The 22508-nt window shown below is 40.8% G+C and overlaps 1 protein-coding gene across 1 annotated transcript; it reads left to right on the top strand.

Moving 5' to 3' along the window:
- The first annotated feature begins 21280 nt into the window (after positions 1 to 21280).
- On the top strand, positions 21281 to 22468 carry LOC138910516 (uncharacterized). The gene is made up of 2 exons (XM_070201760.1): positions 21281 to 21784; positions 21869 to 22468. Exons 1-2 carry the CDS (start codon positions 21281 to 21283, stop codon positions 22466 to 22468), a joined length of 1104 nt encoding a protein of 367 aa, XP_070057861.1.
- The last annotated feature ends 40 nt before the right edge of the window (positions 22469 to 22508 follow it).

Below are 22508 nucleotides of genomic sequence, written 5' to 3'. Positions count from 1 at the left end.
AGGTTCACCCGTATCTTCTTGGACAGGTATATTCCACCCTCCCAGAGAGAAGAGTTGCGGTTTCAGTTTGAGCAGCTCCAACAGGGTCAGATATCAGTGACCGATTATGAGGCGAGGTATTCTGAATTATCTTGCCATGCACTAATGATACTCCCTACTGAGGCGGAGAGAGTGCGAAGGTTTGTAGCCGGTTTACATACTGGTAATCAGGCTACTATGGTTCGAGAGGTTGAGATGGGTACTTCTTATGAGTGAGTTGTGGAGATAGCCCGGAGGATTGAGGGTGTACGTCAGCGGAGCCGAGAGCAGATTATGAGAGATAAGCGGTTCAGGTACTCTGGAGAGTTCAGAGGTGCTCCGTCCGGGGGCAGAGGTCAGTTCGTGAGGGGACAGTCCAGCAGACCCCCATATCCAGCACCACCACCTCCTCGAGGTGCTCTAGTGCGACCTTATCTCAGTGCTATCCCAGAGAGTTCTTACCGCCCACCAGCTATTTAGGGTCCTCCCAGTGGGTATTCAGGTCCCCAGGGCCAGACACTTAGTCAGCAGCCCATCGCACCGAAGAGTTGTTTCGAGTGCGGGGATCCCAGTCACATGCGGAGGTTTTGCCCCAGGCTTCGAGGTAGACCAGTACAACAGGGTCAGCAGCCTATGCTTACCGGACCAGTTGCTCCACCGGTAGTCCGACCACCCAGAGGTGGAGGACAGGTGGGTAGAGGCCGTCCTAGAGGTGGAGGTAAGCCAGGCGGAGGCCAGATAGTTAGTGCTCCAGCTCGGTTCTATGCTTTTCCGGCTAGACCAGATGCAGAGGCCTCAGATGCCGTGATTACAGGTATTATTTCTGTTTGTGGCAAAGATGCCTCAGTATTATTTGATCCAGGATCTACGTATTCATATGTGTCATCTCTATTTGCTTCATTCCTGGGTGTTTCTCGTGAGTCCTTGAGTACTCCTGTTTATGTGTCCACTCCTGTTAGAGATTCTGTTATTGTGAACCGGATCTACCGGTCCTGTATTATTATATTCTGTGGTTACGAAACTAGAGCAGATCTCCTATTGCTTGAGATGACCGATTTTGAAATTATTCTGGGCATGGACTGGTTATCTCCATATCATGCTATTCTAGATTGTCATGCCAAGACTGTTACCTTCGCTATTCCAGCATTGCCTAAGCTGGAGTGGAAGGGTTCGCCTGTTAGTTTATTTAATCGAGTTATTTGTTTTATAAAGGCTCAACACATGGTTGAGAAGGGTTGTTTGGCTTATCTAGCCTATGTTCGGGATACTACTGTAGAGACTCCGTCTATTGATTCAGTGCCTGTAGTTCGGGAGTTCCCCAATGTATTCCCGTCAGATCTTCCAGGTATGCCACCTGATCGTGATATTGATTTCTGTATTGACTTGGTTTCAGATACCCAGCCTATATCTATCCCACCGTATCGCATGGCTCCGAAAGAATTGAAAGAACAGCTTGAAGAGTTACTAGCCAAGGGGTTTGTCAGACCGAGTGTATCGCCTTGGGGTGCACCAGTATTATTTGTGAAAAAGAAGGATGGAACAATGCGGATGTGTATTGATTATTTCCAATTGAACAAAGTCACTATTAAGAACAAGTACCCGTTGCCGCGTATTGATGATCTATTTGACCAGTTGCAGGGTGCTAGGGTATTCTCTAAGATCGATTTGAGGTCGGGGTACCATCATTTGAAGATTCGGGATTCAGATGTTCCGAAGACTGCTTTCCGTACTAGATATGGTCATTATGAGTTTCTGGTAATGTCTTTTGGTTTAACTAATGCCCCGGCAGCATTTATGGATCTGATGAACAAGGTATTCATGCCATATATTGATTTGTTTGTCATTGTCTTCATTGATGACATATTAATCTATTCGCACAGTAAGGAGGAACATGACCAGCATATGAGATTAGTGCTTCAGACATTGCGGGAACAAAAGCTATATGCTAAGTTCTCTAAATGTGAGTTCTGGCTTGAGTCTGTAGCATTTTTGGGACATATCGTATCGGGCGAAGGTATTAAAGTTGATCCCAAAAAGATTGAGGCAGTTCAGAATTGGCATCGTCCCACTTCGGAGACGGAGATCAGGAGTTTTCTGGGTTTGGCAGGTTATTATCGTCGGTTCGTGGAAGGTTTTTCATCTATTGCAGCACCTTTGACCAAATTAACCCAGAAGGGTGCTCCATTCCGATGGTCCGATGATTGTGAAGTGAGCTTTCAGAAGCTCAAGACATCATTGACTACAGCACTAGTGTTAGTGTTGCCTTCCGGTTCGGGGATATATACAGTGTATTGCGACGCTTCGCGTGTTGGCTTGGGTTGTGTATTGATGCAGGAAGGGCAAGTTATTGCATATGCTTCACGTCAGCTGAAGCCCCACGAAAAGAATTATCCGGTACATGATTTGGAGTTAGATGCGATTGTTCACGCTCTTAAGATTTGGAGGCATTATCTTTATGGGGTATCTTGTGAAGTTTACACTGACCATCGCAGTTTGCAGCATTTGTTCAAGCAGAGGGACCTAAATTTGAGACAGCGCAGATGGCTGGAGTTACTAAAAGATTATGATATTACTATCTTGTATCATCCGGGTAAAGCAAATGTGGTTGCAGATGCCTTGAGCAGAAAGGCGGAGAGTATGGGTAGTTTGGCTTTCATTTCAGCAGAGGAAAGGCCATTAGCCTCAGATATTCAGTCCTTGGCTAACAGACTTGTGAGGCTGGACATTTCAGAGCCCAGCCGAGTTCTTGCATATGTTGTGGCCCAATCTTCACTATTGGAGCAGATCAAGGCTCGCCAGTATGATGACCCACACCTGGTGGTTCTTCGTGAAACGGTACTACGAGGTGATACCAAGGAAGTTACTATTAGAGCGGATGGTGTTCTGCGACTCGAGGATCGTCTATGTGTTCCTAATATGGATGGGCTGAGGAAAAAGATCCTGGAAGAGGCACACAGTTCTCGATATTCTATTCATGCAGGTGCTACTAAGATGTATCGTGACTTGAGGCAACATTATTGGTGGCGACGAATGAAAAAGGACATAGTTGAGTATGTAGCTCGGTGTCTAAATTGCCAGCAAGTTAAATATGAGCACCAGAGGCCAGGTGGCCTACTCCAACAGATGACCATACCATAGTGGAAATGGGAACGAATTACTATGGATTTTGTAGTTGGGTTGCCGCGGACCTTGAGGAAGTTTGATGCAGTTTGGGTGATTGTTGATAGGTTGACCAAGTCGGCACATTTTATTCCTGTTGTGACTATGTATACTTCAGAGAGGTTGGCCCAGATTTATATTCAGGAGATAGTTCGGTTGCACGGTGTGCCAATTTCCATCATATCAGATTGAGGTCCTCAGTTTACTTCACATTTCTAGAGAGTAGTACAGAGTGAGTTGGGGACCCGTGTAGAGCTCAGCACAGCCTTTCATCCGCAGACCGATGGACAGTCAGAGAGGACAATTCAGATTTTGGAGGATATGCTCAGGGCATGTGTGATTGACTTTGGAGGTCAGTGGGATCATTTCCTGCCTTTGGCCGAGTTTGCTTATAATAACAGTTACCAATCCAGCATCGAGATGGCTCCATTTGAGGCTTTATATGGTCGGCAATGTCGTTCACCTATCGGATGGTTTGAGCCAGGTGAGGCTAAGTTATATGGTACTGATTTGGTAATGGATGCCTTGGAAAAGGTAAAGTTGATTCAGGAGCGACTTCGTACAGCACAGTCTAGACAAAAGAGTTACGCAGATCAGAAAGTGCGTGATATATCATTTATGGTAGGTGAAAAAGTTCTCTTGAAGGTTTCGCCGATGAAGGGAATTATGAGATTCGGGAAGAAGGGCAAGTTGAGCCCAAGGTTTATAGGCCCATTTGAGGTGTTGAAACGAGTTGGGGAGGTTGCTTATGAGCTTGCATTGCCTCCCAGCCTATCGGGAGTTCATCCGGTTTTTCACGTATCTATGCTCCGGAAGTATCATGCCGACCTATCACATGTGTTAGACTTCAACACAGTTCAACTAGATAATAGCTTGGGTTATGAAGAGGAGCCAATTGCCATTGTTGATAAACAGGTTCGCCAGTTGAGATCCAAGAGGATTTCTGCAGTAAAAGTTCAGTGGAGGGGCCAACCTGTCGGGGAAGCGACTTGGGAGGCCGAGGAAGACATGCAGAGCAGATATCCACACTTATTCAGCACTTCAGGTATAATTCTAAACCCGTTCGAGGACGAACGTTTGTTTAAGAGGTGGAGAATGTAATGACCCAACCGGTCATTTTAACTTTTAGAACCCCGTTCCCTAAAATAAAACTTTCCGTAGGTGCTTGTAATGAATTATAACTTGCGGGGATGGTTGGTTCGGGATTTGGAAGTGTTTGAGGTGAAACGGGAACACTTGGTTCCTTAAGTTGGCCTTAAAGTGCTAAGTTTGACTTCGGTCAACATTTTGTGAAAACTACCCCGGAATAGAATTTTGATGATTCCAACAGCTCCGTATGGTGATTTTGGACTTAGAAGCGTGTTCGGAATTTTATTTGGAAGTCCGTAGTTAAATTTGGCATAAAATGGCTAAAAACAAGAACTTAAGTTTGAAAGTTTGACTGATGAGTCGACTTTTTGATACCGGAGTCGGAATCGAGTTTCAAAAATTTTCATAACTCCGTTATGTAATTTATGACTTGTGTGTAAAATTTGAGGTCAATCGCAGTTGATTTGATAGGTTCTGACATTGAATGTAGAAATTGAAAACTCTTAGTTTCATTAAGCTTGAATTGGAGTATGATTCATGGTTTTAGCGTTGTTTGATGTGATTTAGAGGTTCGACTAAGTTCGTATGATGTTTTAGGACTTGTTGGTATATTTGGTTGAGGTCCCGAGGGCCTCGGGTGAGTTTCGGATGGTTAACAGATCAAACATTTGAGTTAAAAAGCTGCTGCAATTTTTCCTCTTCTGTTGGACATTCTGGGCTGTGATCGAGCCCAGATATCGAGCCAGATATCGAGCCCAGGGTTGACGAGGTACAGGCTCGAACTAGTGTATCGAAGCCATGATCGAAGGTCCAACTCGAGGGCCATGATCGAAGGTCCAGCTCGAGGGCCATGATCGAAGGCAAGGCTCGAGGGCCAGGATCGAGACCCAAGATTGAGGGTCACAATCGAAGGCTCAAGCTCGATGCAATGATTGAGGCTATGATCAAAGGCCCAACTTCGATACCCTGGTCGAGGCCATGACCGAGGTCCAGGCTCGAGCCTGTGATCGAAGCCGCGATCGAAGGCAAGGCTCGAGGGCATGATCGAAGGTATGGCTCGAGGGCTAGGATCGAGGCCCAACCTCGATGCCCTGATCGAAGGCACAACCTCGATGCCCTGATCGAAGGCACATGTTCGATGCCGCGATCGAGGCCCAGTTCGAGGACCAGTTCCGAAGGCTGCTGGGCAGTTTTATAAAAAGAGGGCATTCGTCCCATTTTCCATTTTTGACGAACTTGAGCTTGAGTAGAGACGACTTTTGGCATATTTTCAAGGGAAAAATATTGGGGTAAGTGATTCTAACTCGGATTTGGTCTACATATACAAGTGTATTATTGTTTTTCACGATTTAATTAGTGTTTTGAGATTTGAGATTTGGAAAAGTTTAGAAATCTCATAGAAACGAAATTTTGAGATTTCGGTATCGATTCGGAGTCGGAATTGAGTGAAACTGGTATAGTTGGACTCGTAATTGAATTGGTTGTCGGATTTCATAACTTTCGCCGGATTCCGATATGTGGGCCCCGCGAGCGAAGTTTTAATTAATTTTGGGATTTTTATTAAAAATATAGTATTTCCTTATAGAATTTATTTTTTATAATGTTTGGTGATTGTATCGAATTATTTTGGCTAGATTCGAGCCAGACAGAGTTGGATAATCGTGAAAAAGGCAAAATTGTGGATTAAATTGGAGCAAGACGAGGTAAGTCTCTTGTCTAATCTTGTGAGGGGGAAATTACCTCATAGATGATTACAATTAAATAATTGTTGCTAATTGTTAATTGTGGGGGGCTACGTATGCACGAGGTGACGAGAGTCCGTGCGTAGCTACTATTAATGCTAAAGTCCGGGTAGTTTAGGACTCAAAGCATGCCTTACTTGTGTAAATTGTATTCTTTGATTTAATTATATTAATTGATATCTATATGAATATATTGTAAATTGTTAGATAAAGATATTAAAGGATGGAAATCTCATAGGCTTGATTGTCTGTTTAAATCAATTAATTGTTAAAAGAAATTGTTCTCCTCCCAAATTCATCTTATAATGAATATACTCTCCTTTCGGAGGCACATAAGAAAATGTCCTCCTTTCTTGTGGAGCGGGCCGAACGCCTCGGCAGGATAGATGCATCTATGGATTGCGCCGCACGTCCTTCGGCAGTGTACACGACACTCTGGATCGGGCTGTACGTCCTCGGCAGAAATCATGCTTAATAATAATAATTACACTATACTTTAATAATTTATTTTAGCTTGTGAAGCTAAGTAATAAATTGGAAAATCCTTGGAATTTAATGAATTATTATTCTTGCTTGTTTAGGAACTAATTGTTACTCCTGTAAAGGAGATTTAATTGGTAAATTGGAATTTATTTGAATTGAAGGAATTTAATTAATATATTGAGAATTGTTACATTTGAAGGAATTTGATTATTTCCGCTGATTAAATAAATTATTTGTAAATTCTGTAAATCATGCTGATTTGAATATCCTAATTTTATTTCAATTATTATTGACCCATAGTGAGTGTCAAAGTCGGCCATCTCGTCTCTACCACTTCGAGATTAGGCTTGATACTTACTGGGTACACGTTCTTTACGTACTCATACTACACTTGCTGCACTTTTTGTGCAGGATCTGGAACAAGTATTAGTGGAGGACCTATCATCACATACCCACGTCATCCCGAGGCATAGTGGTGAGCTGCCTTTCTGAGCCGTTCTGCAGCTACCAGTGTCTCTTCTTATATTTATATTCTGTCTATTTCATTTCAGACAGTATTTGGAGTTTTGTATAATCTACTAGATGCTCATGCACTTGTGACACCGGGTCTTGGCACACACATTAGTAGAAATTGGTATTTTATTATCTTCTTGGAATAAAAGTTTACCCAATGTATGTTTGACTTATTAGTTGGCTTGCCTAGCTGTAGTGTTGGGCGCCATCACGACTTATAGGTGAAATTGGGTCGTGACAAAAATATCTTATGTTTTAGAGAGAAGTGAGAGTATCTTAGAGAGAGAGAGAGAGAGAGAGAGAGAGAGAGAGAGAGAGAGAGAGAGAGAGAGAGAGAGAGAGAGAGAGAGAGAGAAGACCTAGCCATTCTAATCATCAATCCTTGTCCCAATCTTGAAGATTCAAGGGAATCACTCACTAGACTATCATCTACCCGGGTAAGACCTTGTCCTAAAACCTTCATGCAATTATTATGGGTTTAAGTAGTTTATGGAGTTGGAGATAAGCCATGCATGTGGCAATAGGTGGTAGTATGTGGGGTTTTTGAACTAATTTGGGTAATCTCTTGTTGAAATTGGTTGAGGGAGGAAAACATTACTATTGTAGAGCTTTGTAGTCGATTTTGCATAATAGGTGTTTCACAAAATTCCCAAGAGGGCTACATCATGAGAATCCTTCTAATTATTATTCGATTTTCGCTATCTTCTTATAGATTGGTATTCCTAGATTGTTGGGACGTTGCAGTAACCTAAGGAAAGCTTAAGAAAGGTATGTTGGCTAAATTTCTCTCTTAGAATCGAATTCTATGATGTTCCCGTAAGTTTCAAGTATGTTTGGGCTAAGTTCCTAATTTCCATGTTCCAAGTTATCCCTTACAAATTTGGCTATTTCGAATAAGCTTGTGTTGAAAGATATATATTAGAAATGTATGCCGAATGCTCCTATCATATTGTGTTCTCCTTCGGGAATGTATTCAAACGTGACCAATGTGTCGAAATTTTATGATTTCAATCATGTTTTCGTTGCAAGTAATTATGCCAAGTTATGGAAGAAAACTCAAAGTGCTTTAGCTCATATAGATCATATACATATCAAATCCCTATTTCCAAATGCCTTTATTATTGATAAACTATGGCGATGTTTAGAAGTAAAAGAAGAGAGAGTGAGTTATAAAATGTGGCCATAGTTGTTGTAACTAGAGCGTATACTTTGAATTTGTGTTTCAATCATAAAACATCATGATCTCCTTTGTAAGAGCTTCCAATGTGTTTTAAATTCTTATTTACCCATGAGTCGAAACCGTGCATTGCCCTTTTAGAGAAGCATTCTAAAAATAAATGGTGTATTACTCATCTATGATTTTTAACTGGTGTTGCGATTGCGAGTCATTTGCTCCGTACCTTGGAAAGAAATCTATTGTATTTGAAGCATTCATTATTAATGAACTTAAAGTTATGACTTCCTGAATATTCTATATGTTGATGTTTATGGTGATGATCCTTGAAAGTAAAGAAATGAAAGTGTGAAATATGAAATATGGTCAACATGCCATGAATGAAGAACTCTATGAATGGCCTAGGGAGCCAATGAAACAATGACATTGTGAGTGGTTGGAAGCACTAATGAATCTATATATGGTGTGAAAGGTTATGAGGTGAATGTATTTTTATTTCTATTTTGTTTGTGTGCAAAACAAAATATTTTTGGGAGTATCATTAGCGAGCCGAAGAAGGGTAGGTTGTAACGACCCACACCCGAAACTACACGTGCCAGTGCATGAGTGGATTGTAATTATTCTCCTTAATTGGGATGAGATTGATGATTAGCCTTGGATTGGAAGTGATGAAGTCGACCCATTAATGGTATGCAAGAAACGCATGTTTTAGCCGTAGTATTGCATTCTAATTACTGAATTTTACGTGTGTTTGAGCTCAAATCATAGTAAATTACACTTATTATGTGTTTTATGCCTTGCAGGAAATGATTCCAAGCGATTTAAGTAATTTGGAGCTAAATTGAACAAGAGTGAGCTTTGAAGTCTGATTAGAAGCCCAAGAAATTAAGTCGGGATCACGTTCGGGGTTCGAGAACCAAGTCCGGATGTCAAAAGTGAACAAACGAATTTACTCTGAGAAAAAGGCATAGTCACGCCACATGGGGCACCAAGAGGCACGGCACGACAGGGCAAAAGTTGGTCTGACAGGCAATGTGCGAGCTCTCTGGATTTCCTCACAAGCGCGCCGCATGGCGCGGCGCGGGTGTGCAAAAATGTTAGAGTAATCTCCCGGTTCATCTAGGAAAGGGTAGTTTCATCCGGGCTTGATCCTACATGGTATAAATTCACCAAACATACGATTTTAATGGGACTTTTGACCTACGAAAGATTGGAGAACCAACCAAGGTAAGGAGACTCAAAAATTCATCAATATTTCAACTTGCAATCGGTGCAATACGGGAGTTTGTATCGAATCATTAGAATTGATGTTTTCTTTATTTTTGAACCTTATTGAGATGTCTTACTCCATTGCTATGGAGTAATTTCCATTAGGGTGTTAATAAATATGATGTTTTGATAACGTGAATAGGTGTTCGATTCTGATAATTGTTAGAATTAATTGATGGCGCTTTAATTTGTAATGTGGAGTTATTTATTATTTTGCTTAATTGAAAGAGGAGTTTGATATTGAATTTCTTCACATATTATGCTCTAGTTTAAATTTGTGATTCAAATAGGTAATCGAAAGAGCCTCTTGAGTTGTTAATCGAACTAGAAAATAGGGGAATATTCGTGAGAAGTTACCCTTTAGATCATCACCATCGTTTCATTGTTGCAATTATTTATCGTGCTTCAATTGGATTAATTACTAAAATTAACGGTTAATAAGAGGAACAGTAACCTCAAGTATAATCTGATTATGGGTTGAATTCATGAGAATCAACCGTATTTTAAAGTGAATTAACTCAAGAATTGGATTCCGAGTCAGTTATCCTGCACCTATCTAGTCAATTACCCTTATTTCCCTCATTGATATATCATCGTTGATCATCTGCTGTCTTTTGTGATCAATTGTTATTTGTTTAATTTTTAGTAGTTAATCATAGTAATAGTCATCAAATCAAGTATTAATTTTCCTAGATAGTAATCAACTGGAGATTATTCGAACACTGTTTAAATCCAATCCCCATGGAGACGATAATTAATCTATATTATCTTTGGCTAGCGAGCAATAATTTTGTGTTATGTTCTGTGCTCATCTAATTTTGGCGTCATTGCCGGGGATTGGCAATCAATAATACTAATTCAAGAACCAATTTTTACTTTTGTTATTCACGTTTTCTTACTTGTGTGCAAGATACAAGTTTGATTTCTCGAGTGTATGACTCATTATTCTTCAAAGGAAGTGATACCCTACGAACCAAAGTTTGAGAAACACCTGCGACAACTGAGGAAAGAAAGATACTTAACAGAAGTTGCACGATAGGCAGCACAACAAGAAGCTACACAGATAACAGCTAAAGCAGCCTGGAGAATTGCTAAGGAGACTATCGAAGATTGAATCTAATCCGACCCTTGGTTGAAGACCAGTTCGAGAATACAACACCCAGGCCTGGAAGATCATTGGGTGACTATGCTAGGCCATAGTAGCAAACAACTTTGAATTGAAGCAAGGCTTGCTTCAAACTATCCAAAACAACTGCATTTTCAGAGGGAAGGTGAACGAAGATCCTAACACTCACTTGATGGACTTTGAAGAAATCATGAACACCTTCCAATACAATGGAGTATCAAAAGATGCAGTCTACTTAAGGGAATTTCCCTTTTCATTGAAAGATGACGCGAATCAACGGCTTCGTAGCTTACCCATAGGTTCGATTAGGACATGTGAAGATATGACCAGGAAGTTTCTCGACAAGTACTTCTCAGTTGCAAAAATAGGTAAATTCAGAAGGGAAATCCACAATTTATGCCAGAAGGAAACAAAAATGGTTTTTGAAGCTTGGTAAAGATTTAAGGAGATAGTCAGAAAGTGTCAGCACAATGGAATTAATTTGTGGATGCAACTCCGGGAATTTTGGGATGGACTAACACCGTCCTCACGACGAACTCTGAATACTGCATGTGGAGGTCCACTAATGAAGAAAACACTGGAGGAGGTTGTCTTAATCCTTGATGAATTATCTGAGAATGCTAATCAGTGGCCGACTGAGAGCAATGATAGAAGAAAATCAGTTGGGTTCACCAGATGAATTCTAACACATCCATGCAAGCCCAGCTAAACACCATGGCCAAGGTGATAAGGAAGCTGACATTGACCAAGGTACAAAGTGAGCCACAGGCAGCATGTGACTTTGTGGAATGGGACACCCTACACATGAATGTCAAGCATCAGCTGAGAAACTCAATGCTGCGGGAAACTTTAATAGAGGAAACTACAAAGGTAGGAACAACTATAATGCTATGGGTAAAAGACAACCAGGTTTTTCGTGGAGTTCACCCATTGGGAGCTTGAACTCATGGCAGCAAAATCATCCTAGACCCTAGGGTCAAGGACCACTAGGTCTTTAGAACCAGCAAAGGCAGCAATACCAGCCACAACAGTCAAACCAGTCTAGTATAGAAGATCTCATGGCATTCATCAACAAATCAGATAAAAAATTTGAGACTCAGGCTACAGTCATTCAAGAGCAGGGCACGACCATCCGGAATTTAGAAAGACAATTGGGACATATTGCAAATTTGTTATCTGAAAGGGCTCCTAGAACTTTACTCTCTGATACTAAAAAGAACCCAAAGGAAACAATCAAAGCTGTATCTTTGAGAAGTGGCAGAACATTGGCTGACCTAGTGGTGAAAGCAAGACCAGAGGTGGTGAACAACCAGACCGAGACACTGGAAGAGAAAAAGAGTGAAGAGCAAAAAATCCAGATTAATGTGATACAAAAAGAGATTAAAGAAACTAGACATAGGCTAGCTCTACCATTCCCTCAAAAGATGAAACGGAAAAAACTTGACAAATGTTTTGGGCGATTCTTGGAGATGCTCAAGCAACTTTATGTGAACATTCTCTTAACAGAGGCACTCACTCAGATGTCTGCTTATGCAAATTTCTTGAAGGAAATCCTATTAAGCAAGGAAAAATTAGAGTAGACAACAGTGGTCAAGCTGAATACCCACTGCAGTACCATATTGCAAAACAAAATTTCCCAAAAGTATGGAGACCCAGGATGCTTCACCATACCATGCTCGTTGGAGAGTGAGAAATTTGATAAGGCCCTCTGCGATTCTGGTGCGTCTATAAGTCTAATGCCTCTGTCTATATTCAGGAAGCTGGAAGGTGAGCTTGAAGTGATCAATTTAATACCAGTGTCCCTACAACTAGCTGACCAGGCCACCATCTTACAATAGGGAATCATTGAGGATATTCTAGTTCGGGTGGACAAATTTGTGTTTCCCGTAGACTTTATTATGGTGGATATGGAGGTGAAAAAGGAGGTGCCTCTAATTCTAGGGAGGCCATTTTTATGTACAAGTAGAGCTATCCTCGATATCTACGAGGGGAAGCTTATGCTCAGAGTGGGTAATGAGAAAGTGGTGTTCCAGATGAAGAGGATGATGAAATACCCAAGTGATGAGGCGTCCGCCTACTCGTGTTTCAACTTAGATGTTGTTAGGGAATTGGCTGAGAAAAAAATGTTTGACAAGATTATGGGGGATAATCTAGAGAGGTGTATTACTCAATCTAGCACAGTGGAGGATGAAGATACTGAATAAAGAAAGAGACTGAAGCTCTTGAAACTGAGGATCAAGTGGTTGATGAGGAGGAACTAAAAGAGGAGGATTCTAAGCCTAATGTGGAATTGAAAGTCCTCCCCACTCACTTGAAATATGCTTTTCTTGAAACTAACAATTTTCCTGTGATTATTTCTGCCGACTTGACAGGTACACAAGATCAAAAGCTGGTGGAGCTGCTGAAAAAGCACAAGAAGGCCATTGGCTGGAGTATAGCTGATATCCAAGGAATCTGTCCAGCCATTTGCATGCACAAAATTCTATTGGACGAAAATACCAAGCCAATGGTGCAGCCCCTACACAAGTTGAACAAAAATTTGGAGGAGGTAGTGCACAAGGAGATCATCAAATTGCTAGATGTGTGAGTGATGTTCCCCATCTATGATAGCCAGTAGATTAGTCTAGTGCAAGATGTACCTAAGAAGGGGGGCATGACGTAGATAACCCGTGATTTCATTTTTCCAATTTTCGTATAAGATATAAATTACAAGGTGAAATGATAATAATTACTTGAACTACAATAATGAACATCTAGTAAGAACCCCTAAAGTCCGGTGTCACAAGTACACGTGCATTTACTAATGAGTACAATAACAATACTACATCTCTCTAGAATGTAAATAAGACAGGATAAAATAAATAGTACGATGGAGACTCTGTGTACTGTGATGCGTAGCTTGGAATGCAGCTCACATGAAGTCTCCTCAACAGCTGGGCCTACACGCCAAAATGATCATCAAATGAACCTGTCAGATGCTGCACATTTAATGCAGAAGTACAGCATGAGTACGTAAATCAACGCGTACCTAGTAAGTATCTAGCCTAACCCCGGAGAAGAAGTGATGAGGGGGCGACATCCACACTTACTAGTGGTCCGATAAATCAATATAGTAAATCATAAGCAGATAAGAGTACAATAATAGTAGTGAGCTAAATCTGTAACTAACAAGATCTTCCAATTTTTCTTTTAACGATATTAATTTCTCAATCTCGTATTCTATCTCAACAACTCGGAAATATCAAGTGCCAACAACAAACGGATAAGAAAGACCATATAAAATGCAAGGCATTAGTGGAGGAAAAATCTCGCAAATATTCAGACTGCTAGCGATATAACGCATGATTATGGCGAGGTAGTACAGCTAGATCTCAGAAAGAGTATGATACTGTCGAGGCGATCGTCCCGATCCCATCATAACGTGTACACTGCCGAGGGTCGAGTGGCATGAACCATAGATGCATCTATTATACTGCTGAGGCGAACGACTCGCTCCCATGAGAGTGTGGTACATAATCCTGCCGAGGCATTCGACCCGCTCCACAAGAAAGAAAAGGAAATATCGAATTACAAGACACGAACTTACGATACAGTATATAAATACAAGGTGAGTATAACATTTACTGTTTCTCAAATAACTTGCCAACAACTCAATGTAATAAGGCTCGGCCTAATATCCCCTCTATTCCAGTTTATGTGAACCTATTTTATTTTTGGTCCATTCCAAAAAGAATGACCCCTTTCTAAATTTGGTAACAATTTAGCTTAAACTTACAATTCTACCCTTAATGAGAAGCTTTTATAACTACACAAATACTCTGGGCTCCTTTTTGACTTGTTTAGGACCACAAATTCCAAAAGTATTCATTTTTTCTTAAACTCTGTGCCCAATCAAACAGGTTCACATAAATTGGAACGGAGGGAGTATATATGTATATATTTCTAAATTATGTTCAATTATAATTTCAATTAATTAAGTCAGCAGAATGAGTTCAAATATTACATGGTAAAGTCCTAAGTCTACCCGGACATAAACATGATTTAGCTACACATGAACTCTCGTCACCTCGTGCGTACGTAGCACCCAAAACTAATAGCACATAACAATTACATCACCTAGGGGTAGTTTCTCCCTCACAAAGTTAGACAGGAGACTTACCTCGCTCTGAAGTTCCATAACCGGCTCCAACGCCACTCTAACACTCAACTCCAAGCCAAATATTCCAAAACTAGTCAAACAACGTGCAAATGAATCAAAATATACTCTAATGCTTACAATTTAACAATTTATAACAATTCCAAGCTCTGCTCGAAAAGTCAATAAAGTCAACCCTCGGGCCCACATGCCCGAATTCCGAAATTTTTCGAAGAGAAACTTTACCCATAACATTACGAACCCAAATATATGATTTATTCCCAATTCCATGTCCAATTTCGTGGTAAAATCCAAAAATACCAATTTCTAGGTTTCTTTCAAAATCTCACAATTTCTACTAATTTTCATGTTTAAATCCACATATAATCCATGTATTTCACTAACATTATGTGGGAATTACTTACCTTGCAATGGTTGCTGAAGATCTCCAAAAATCGCCCAAGCCAAGAGATAATGAAAGAAAATGGGCCAAATCCCGTATAAAAATCAAGTCTGCCCAGCGCTGCCTCGCATCTGTGGTCCCATGGTCGCTTCTGCGATAGCCGCTTTTGCGGCATCAAGCTCGCACCTAGGGATGTTCATGGTTCGGTTTGGGTCGGTTTTTTCCTAAAAAGAAACCAAACCAAGTAAGTCGGTTTTTCAAATATTGGAACCAAACCAAACTAATTAAGTCGGTTTTTTATTGATTCGGTTTTTGTCGGTTTTTCGGTTTTTTCGGTTATTTATCGATTTTTTCTTAAATATGAGACATACACTACCAAACGCATATTCTGACGACTACATTTTTAATGTAACGCTATCAAACCAATTGCTCTTTGAGAAATCTATCATTTACCAAGATATATTGATAATAATTGACTCAAATAATGATAAATAATTTAAGTACTCAATTAAAAATTAATTATTTTTAACATGAAATAAATTCTTGAACTTAGCAAAAGAAAACTATCAATCAAACTAGAAGGCATAGAATTAGATTATTATAATAGCAAAGAACTAGACTAAAAATACAAATGACTAATATGTACCATAAAATTTTAGAAACTTTATATAAAAATATACATATATATATATATATATATAGGTGTTGTAATGACCCGATATATATATATATATAGGTGTGATAATAAATTTAAATAGCTTCTTTTATAGTCGGTTTGGTTCGGTTTGTTTCGGTTATTTTTTTATTAAAACCAAAACCAAACCAAATTTGACCGGTTTTTAAAATTTAACTCCAAAACCAAACCAAACCTAAAAAGTATCGATTTCTTTTGGTCGGTTTGGTTCGGTTTTCGGTTTGGTTCGATTTTTTAGATTTTTATGAACACCCCTACTTGCACCCGCTCCTGCGCTTCTGTGCCCAGGCTTCTACGACGTCTCATCCGCAGGTACGGTTCCGCTTCTGCGGAAACTCGACCGAATCTACGGTCCCAGCCTTCCCCAAGGAAATCCACTTCTGCGGTAGCATGGCCGCTTCTGCGGAGTCGCATCTCCGGCCCTTTTTCCGCAGGTATGATTGCATTAGTACCTAGGCCCTTCAGCAATGCAATCAAGCAACAATGTGATCCGCGACTCGTCCGATACACACCCGAGGCCCCCGTGACTCCGTCCGAACTTACCAACAAGTCCCAAAACATGAAACAAACCTGTTCGAGGCCTCAAATCATACATGCTCGAACCTGCTAAGCAGGATAAGGAGCACAAATCAATACTTGTAATGGTACAATAATAACAACAATATTTAACAGGAAGTAGTCAAGTAATAATGTCGTAGAGTAAGCTTGGCACTGTCTAAGTCTAGTGAAATAAAATAAGGAAAAACAAGAAATAACTCAATAAGAACTACCGTTTTCACACTAGGTCTGTTCAAGCATTTCCACGAGGTACCGAACCTCATAATCACAACTCACGGGTCCCAATTCATGAACCCTAATCGTTCGGCATCTTGTGCCCGCATTACAACTCATAATCGCACAGACGAATCACGTGCCAATAGAACATTCCCCACACAGAAAGCAAGTAGACAAGAGTACATATAATGGTTAATGACGTCAGGAGTCCTCTTTTAAAACCGATATGAGTGATTAAACTACGTGTATGCTTGTGCAAGTGTCCTACCAAAATTCCAGTCAACAAATAAGAGAAGAGATAATGAATGGAACATAAGAAACGATAACCACGAAATGTACAGTGTAAATAAGACAACAATGAAGTGGACATTATGACAAGCACAACAAGATTAGCTATATAGATATGAGCAAATAGAGCAACACGTAGGAAATCAATTAGTAGTATGCTAAGGAAAACAACAATCAAAGACAAGTGCACAGAAAAGGGGAAATGACAATAGAGCCCTCCCGAGGTACCGCCTCGTAGTCTCAGATAGTAAAATAAATCAGAACTTTCCTATATCACTGCGGGAGCCATTATATTTAGTTTTGAAAATTATTTTTCCCGAAATAGCATCTCGCGTTTTAGCCCACATATCACACTACATGGCTTCTAGTAGTTCCCCTACTAGCCATGCGTTTCAAGCTCACCTTATCTCACCGTATGCGTTTCAACACACAGACTTTATACCATCGCATGCGTATCAATAACAATAGCACGGTAGAAACCTCGTGCAACACAACAACAACCGCATGGTAGAAACCTCGTACAACACAATAACAACCGAATGACAGAAACCTCGTGCAAACACAATAACAACCGCATGTCAGAAACCTCGTGCAAACAACATAACAATTCTCTCAACAAAACACGTATGCCAAAATCATAACAACTCAAATAAATGACTTTCACAACGTGTGCTCATATACCACAACATTTCCTCAAAACAGTTTAAATATCACAACCACATATAGCCCTTGGCTCAACAACATCGAATACAACAGCAACAACAACAAAAACACGTGAATACGGCAAGTAAATCAACACAAGAACTTCAGAACACAAAGAAACAGAGAACGAACTCATAAGGAAAGGCACAACAAGGAAATAATAGTCTCAACAAGAATAGTTCAACAAGGAAGAGATAATGTGTAGCAAGGATTTCACGAAAGTGCAATTTGATACGTCAACAATGAAAGAGATAACAAACTTCCATTAAGGTAAAGTAATTACGGAAGAGGTAATAATGATTTCAATTAAGGTTAAGCAATTACGGAAAGATAATAATTATTTCAATTAAGATTTAAGGATATTATGGCAATAGAAGGGGCAACAACTTCAGTCAAGGCACATAAGAGTTTAATCGGCAATAAGGGAAGAACATGAAGCATTTAATTTCAATTAAGACACGTAAGGGTGAAACTAATAGATGGGAGGGGGGGGGGTGATAAGTAGGGATTTTATCCTATTAATTGCTCTCTTTTACTTATGTTTTGGGCCAAAAATGCGTGAAGCTATTCCCGGAAACTAACTTAATATGCTTGCTTGCAGGGATTGTTCAAAATGAGAAAAAAGAGCCATAATCAACTCATAAAAGAGTCAAAACTTGAACAAAAACCAAGACTGGGCCAAGAGGTGTGGAACGCGGATTGCGACAAAAAAAGTACGGCCGCGAAAGTATCAACGCGGACGCGGCCATTATTTCGAGGTCCGCGATATGAAGAATCAGAGAGATGATTTTTGGGCACAAATATGAATGCGGACCGTGACAAGAAGATGCGGCCGCGAAAGTACCAGCACAGCCGCGATGAAAATTCCACGGACCGCGGTTGCTAAGGTTTAGAGGGTGCATAATTCAAGCAAAAATGAGAAGGGCGGTCCGCGTCAAAGTTACGCGGCCGCAGAGGTCTCTCACGCGGACACAGTGGAAATTACGCAGTCCGCAAAACAAGGTAAACCCAGGTCCAGATGTGAAGAAACGCGGACCGTGATCAGAATTATGCGGCCGCGAAAGAAAGTGTGCTGCCGTGGTCAGAATTACGCGGCCGTGAAACTTCCGCAGGGGTATTTTTGTCCGAAAATTTTAGCTTAGTATAAATAGATCTTTTTGTCAATTTTAGGTTATGTCATATTTTTGCTGAGTACGTGAGACGTCTAGGTTTTCCCTTTTGGGAAATTTTGTACAAGATCTACCTTATAACATTAGATTTTCATCTTTTAATTTAGTATTATGGATTATATCTTCTCTTTATCTTTGATTTCTGCTACTATTATGAGTAGCTAGACCCATAGCTAGGGTTGTGACCCAACCCTAGTGTGGGTATTTAATGGGCCTTGAATTGTAGGGCTTGATTATTTATGGGTTAGTGATATTTAGCCTACTTCATGCTATAATTGTAGAATTAGTGATTGCAAACACTGATTCATGTCTTTGTGACTTAGGCTCTTCTTCAAAAAGAGGGACTAAGTCTAGGAAAACTAGGCTAACAAGGAATTGGGGTGAACTCAAAAAATTGATAGCCCCAATAAAAGGGTTAAACCTAGAGATAGTAATACCCGACTTGAGCTAATATCACTTGTATTGCATGAATACCCATTTGGACTTGAGAAAGCCAAATTGGGCAAAATCACTCAAACTACCGAGAGGTATAGAGTGAGTACTTGGGTGTGATAGCTATATTACGCCCCTAATCAAATCAATCTCGCCCTAGATTCTTGATACCCGTTAGATATCCACCTAGGCAGAAGTCACTACCCTAGTCCTTTTAAACACTTGAAAGCTATCATCAAAGTACTTAGCTTTAATCTTAGCGTACAATAGAAATAGAAGTAGAATCAACACCATCATGTTTGGAAGTGCAATTAGGAACAACACACACATCTAAATTAGATAAATACCTAATTCCAAATCAATTAACTTCCTGTGGAAATCGATCCCGACCTTGTTGGGTAAACTTGCATCGACTATCCTCGCTACTCAATAGTGGTGTAGGTTTGGCACCGATCAACATTTGGCACCGTTGCCAGGAAGTTAGACGATTTTAGCTATCTATCTGACTATTTGTGTGTTTTGTTTTTCTTTTCTTCCGTTTTCTAAATTTTGTGTGTTAATTGCTCTAGGTACCAAATGGCTCATAATGAAGCTCTCGGACATATTCCTTAGGGGGAGGAGGTAGATGAAAATGATGTGGATGAGGTCAACCTAGAACCTCAAGTACAAAGAAGAGGCCGCCCGCCTCAAGACAACGTGCCAAACCCTCCCCCACCTTCTCCAAGGGTAGCACACCAGGTGCTACCTAATGAAGGCTACGCAAGTGCAATTGTCCCACCCTGGATTCGGGCGGGCAATATTCAGATAATCAATGTCATGCTGACTCTATTGGAGCAAAAGGGTTTTCTTCACCGGAGCTCCACATCAGAATACATATAAGCATCTCAAAGGTTTTGTAGACACATGTTGGGGGAGCAAGCAGACGAATGTATCTGAGGACGCTTTGAGATTGAGGCTTTTCCCATTTTCACTTAGAGGGAAGGCTTTGGATTGGCTTGAGAGGCTCCCCAACCATTCTATCACCACGTGGGATGAGTTGGCTGAGAAGTTCATAGAAACATTTTTCTCTCCGGGTCATATGGAAACATTGAGGGATGAGATCTTAGCCTTTAAACAAGAGCCAAATGAACCCTTATATGAAATCTGGGGGCGGTACCGGATAATGGTAAAAGAATGCCCCAACAATGATATGACTGAAGCAATGATCCAACAAATATTTTATAGGGGTATCAACACAACCAACCAGTGTGTGGTGAATCAGCTGGCAAAGGGTAACTTCATGAACACGCCATATTCAGAAGCATGTGAAATTCTAGATGAGATGGCGGACACCTCCTCAGCTTGGCAAAGTCGGGCAAATGTTCCTCAGGGTGACCCTAATGTCATCCACCTTCACAAGGAACTTCATGATCACGGACAAGCCATAGCAGAATTGACAATTACTATGAACCAGTTAGCAAAGGCTCAGCTTCAGCAGGTTCAGGGGCCAAAGCAAGTAAACGCCATGGAAGGAGTGAATGTAATGGTCAACAAGAGAAGACAACGTGGTCAACAAGTGCAAAGCAATCAAGATCAATTTGAGCAGAGTGGTAGTGACAAAAATCAAGACGATTCTTATGATGATCAAAGTGAGGAAGTTTTATATGCCAATAATTACCAAGGTTAACGGAGTAATGCTCCAAATCAACAATGGAAATCACAAGGAAACAATCAAAATTGGGCAACCAAGGCCAAGGGAATTGGAATAGTGGAAACAACAATCCGAACAATTGGGGGAACAACAACCAAAATTAGGGTAATCAACAAGGCAATTGGGGAGGAAACAATAATAGCAATTGGAGTGGCAAGAATAATAACAATTGGGGAGGCAATGGAAACCAAGGGGGTTAGAGCAACAATAACCAAGGCAATCGGGGATCGAGCTTTCAAAGGCCCCCCGATGTATTAACAACCCAACAACCCGCCTCCATATCCATCTCAAGGGAAAAGTTCTTCAAACAATGAGATGGGGCGGATAGAAAGTATGTTCAAGCAAATGATGGAAAGAAATGCCGACTCCGATGCCCAAATAGCCTCCCACAATACTTCTATCCTCAACTTGGAAGTAGAAATGGGTCAAATTTCTCAAGCATTGAATACTCGCCCTAAGGGGGCACTACCAAGTGATACGATAGTAAACCCGAAGGGTGGGAAAAATACATTCCATGCTATGGCGGTGACCACAAGAAGCGGTAGAGGTGGAGATGCAAGTACCTCCAATCCAAGAAAGATTGTGAATGATGATTTGGTTGTGCAAGAAGATGATGAGATCCAAGCCAATGATGAGAAAGTGAATTATGAAGTGAGGATAGACATTGATGACAACGTGGAAGAGACACAAAATGATGTGAAACCGTCTAGGGAACACGTGATAGACATACCGAAAACGGTAGTACCCAAAGCCAAGGCCCCTTTGCCAAGGCCTCCTCCACCGTATCCTCAAAGGCTTGCAAAGAAAAATAATGAAAACCAATTCAAGAAATTCATTGATATGATGAAGAGTTTGTCCATCAATGTGCCTTTGGTTGAAGCTCTAGAACAAATGTCGGGATATGCCAAGTTCATGAAGGACTTGGTAACAAAGAAGAGGTCAATGAATTGTGAGACGATCAAAATGACACATCAAGTGAGTGCCATTGTGCATTCCATGGCTCCAAAGCTAGAAGATCCCGGTGCCTTTACAATTCCATGCACTATTGATAATGCCGATTTCGCCAAAGCCTTGTGTGATTTGGGAGCGAGCATTAATTTGATGCCATATTCTGTGTTCAAGACATTGGGTATTGGGAAACCAAGACTTACTTCCATGAGGTTGCAAATGGTGGACCGGACAATGAAGAGGTCGCTGGGGATTATTGATGATGTTCTAGTTCGGGTCGACAAGTTCATTCTTCCCGCAGATTTTGTGATTCTCGATTGCGAAGTTAACTATGAGGTGCCAATCATATTGGGGAGACCTTTCCTAGCAATAAGGAAGACATTGGTTGATGTGGAAGCTGGGGAGCTCACCTTCTGGGTGGGCGATGAAAATATTGTGTTCCACGTGTGCAAGTCAATGAGGCAGCTTAATAGTAACGAAGTATGCTCTTTTGTGGATCTTATGACAGAGGCGATTGTTGATGACACGAGTGCTATGATTAATGTGGAAGACCCTATGGAAGCTGTGTTGTTGAATCATGAGGATGATGAGAAGGCAGACTTTGATAGAATGTGGAAATACTTTGCAAGGAATGGGATCCTACACATATGGACCCCATAAACTTTCCTTTGACCTTAAGAACCGGAAGACTCCGCCAACA

The sequence above is a fragment of the Nicotiana tomentosiformis genome, chromosome 4 (genome assembly GCF_000390325.3).
Source record: "Nicotiana tomentosiformis chromosome 4, ASM39032v3, whole genome shotgun sequence".
NCBI classification, from domain to species: domain Eukaryota; kingdom Viridiplantae; phylum Streptophyta; class Magnoliopsida; order Solanales; family Solanaceae; genus Nicotiana; species Nicotiana tomentosiformis.
Note: the sequence above shows the minus strand (reverse complement) of the source record. Positions and strands in the feature narration are given on the sequence as shown.